This window comes from Empidonax traillii, unplaced genomic scaffold (genome assembly GCF_003031625.1).
Source record: "Empidonax traillii isolate 1590-97213 ecotype Southwest subspecies unplaced genomic scaffold, ASM303162v1 scaffold1347:size381947, whole genome shotgun sequence".
NCBI lineage: Eukaryota > Metazoa > Chordata > Aves > Passeriformes > Tyrannidae > Empidonax > Empidonax traillii.
This window is the reverse complement of record NW_020956540.1, coordinates 66,570-68,135: the sequence shown is the minus strand read 5'-3', so window position 1 is coordinate 68,135 and position 1,566 is coordinate 66,570. Positions and strand designations below refer to the sequence as shown.

Below are 1,566 nucleotides of genomic sequence, written 5' to 3'. Positions count from 1 at the left end.
ACTACACAAACACACACACACACACACACACAAACCTAAAGAAAAAAACACCAACCCCCCAAGCCCCCACACCATACCTACCTTTCCTGGAGTGAAAAAAGACTTCATTTCCGGAGGAAGATAATTTTTGGTGTTACTGAAATTCTGTAAAGAAAGGGGAAGGGGGGAGAATTACAGCATAATCAGTGAATGACATAGATAGATAGACAGATAGATAGACAGACAGACAGACATATTTTGGAGATTGCACTGAAAGATATTCTTTACATCATTTATGCTTTTGAATTTTTAAACCAGAACATTTAACATTGGGGGTGCAGGAAGGGGGAGAACTCTATATGTGCACACGTATAGAAATATTTATGAAAACATATACATATGAACATTTTCAACTACAATATAATAGGGAGAAGTCTGAAGTTACAAGAAACATTTAAGAAAAACAACACTGAATTACAACTTACAAATATTTAAACAGACTTATCTCAAGAAAAATTAAATGCCATGGTATACCTTGTCTGGTTGAGTAAAATATCTGGCTGGAAGTACAGGGTCCTTAGGGGATTCCAAACTGTATGTTGTACTTTTTGACATAATGATATTCATTGCTACATCACAGACTGTGTATAGTTTCTGTAAATAATAAAATTAAAAGACCAAACAACACTTTAAAAGTTCATTGAAATCTTGACAAGAGATAGTATATCTTTTGAGCGCACAAGTACAAGAACTCACAGTTTGAAAGCAATCACCTTAAACAGTGTATTGCAGGGTACTGAAATACAGACACTGAAGGCAAAAGCATTGTGAAGTCTAACAGTTGAAGACAGATAGTTTTCATGATCTTTCTGCACTTAAGAACAGCCCTTGACATAGTTTCTAAGACAAAGTTAAAACAAACAGATGAACACAACCCACCCACCCACTACCCAAAACTCATTGCTGTGGGCAAAGCAGAAAAGTGACAAATCTGTACACTGTGTGATGTTAAAACCACAAAAGGAAGATCAGAGTTTGATACATTGACTACACAATACAAACCAGACACTTCTAATATAACTGTGTTTCTTCCTATACTAAGCTTACTCTTGCATTTTAAAAATTAATTATTACAAAACACTTTAGTAGATGAATTAAACAGTAGACACTGTATCTATTTAAAGTCAGTGTTTAGTAACCTTACTGAGTCAGAAAGGACTGAAAACCATTAAAAGTCCCTTGCAGACGTGCAAGAAGCACAGGAAACTAACTGTCATCTAAACTACAATAAATATTATCATTACAGTATATAAAGTATAGTCTCATACATACAACTTCATTAAAAGATATTTTGAAGTTGGTATATAAACAAGAAGCAACTCCCTTCCATAAGCAGATCAGAATAAAATGCAATTTCCAATCAAAAAGTATCACCTACTTCATTCATTTTTTGATCATCTGGTCCTTGAGCATCCTTAGTCTGTTTGATATTTTCTACCATTTTTCTGATAAAAGCGTGACTGTTGTTTTCGTTTTTAGCCATCAATATTTCCAGTATGAACCACAGGCACCTAAGGGAGAAATGCA

General features: G+C 34.4%; 1 protein-coding gene across 2 annotated transcripts in view; it reads right to left on the bottom strand.

The window, feature by feature from the left end:
• Window positions 1-1,566, bottom strand: part of PDS5B (PDS5 cohesin associated factor B) — an 81,637-nt gene that overhangs the window by 16,570 nt on the left and 63,501 nt on the right. For both annotated transcript variants that reach the window (XM_027906728.1, XM_027906729.1), the window contains exons 27-28: window positions 514-633; window positions 82-144 (exon numbers count right to left, since the gene is read on the bottom strand). In XM_027906728.1, coding sequence (XP_027762529.1) covers window positions 82-144; window positions 514-633 — 183 coding nt within the window. The remainder of the gene's footprint in view (window positions 1-81; window positions 145-513; window positions 634-1,566) is intronic.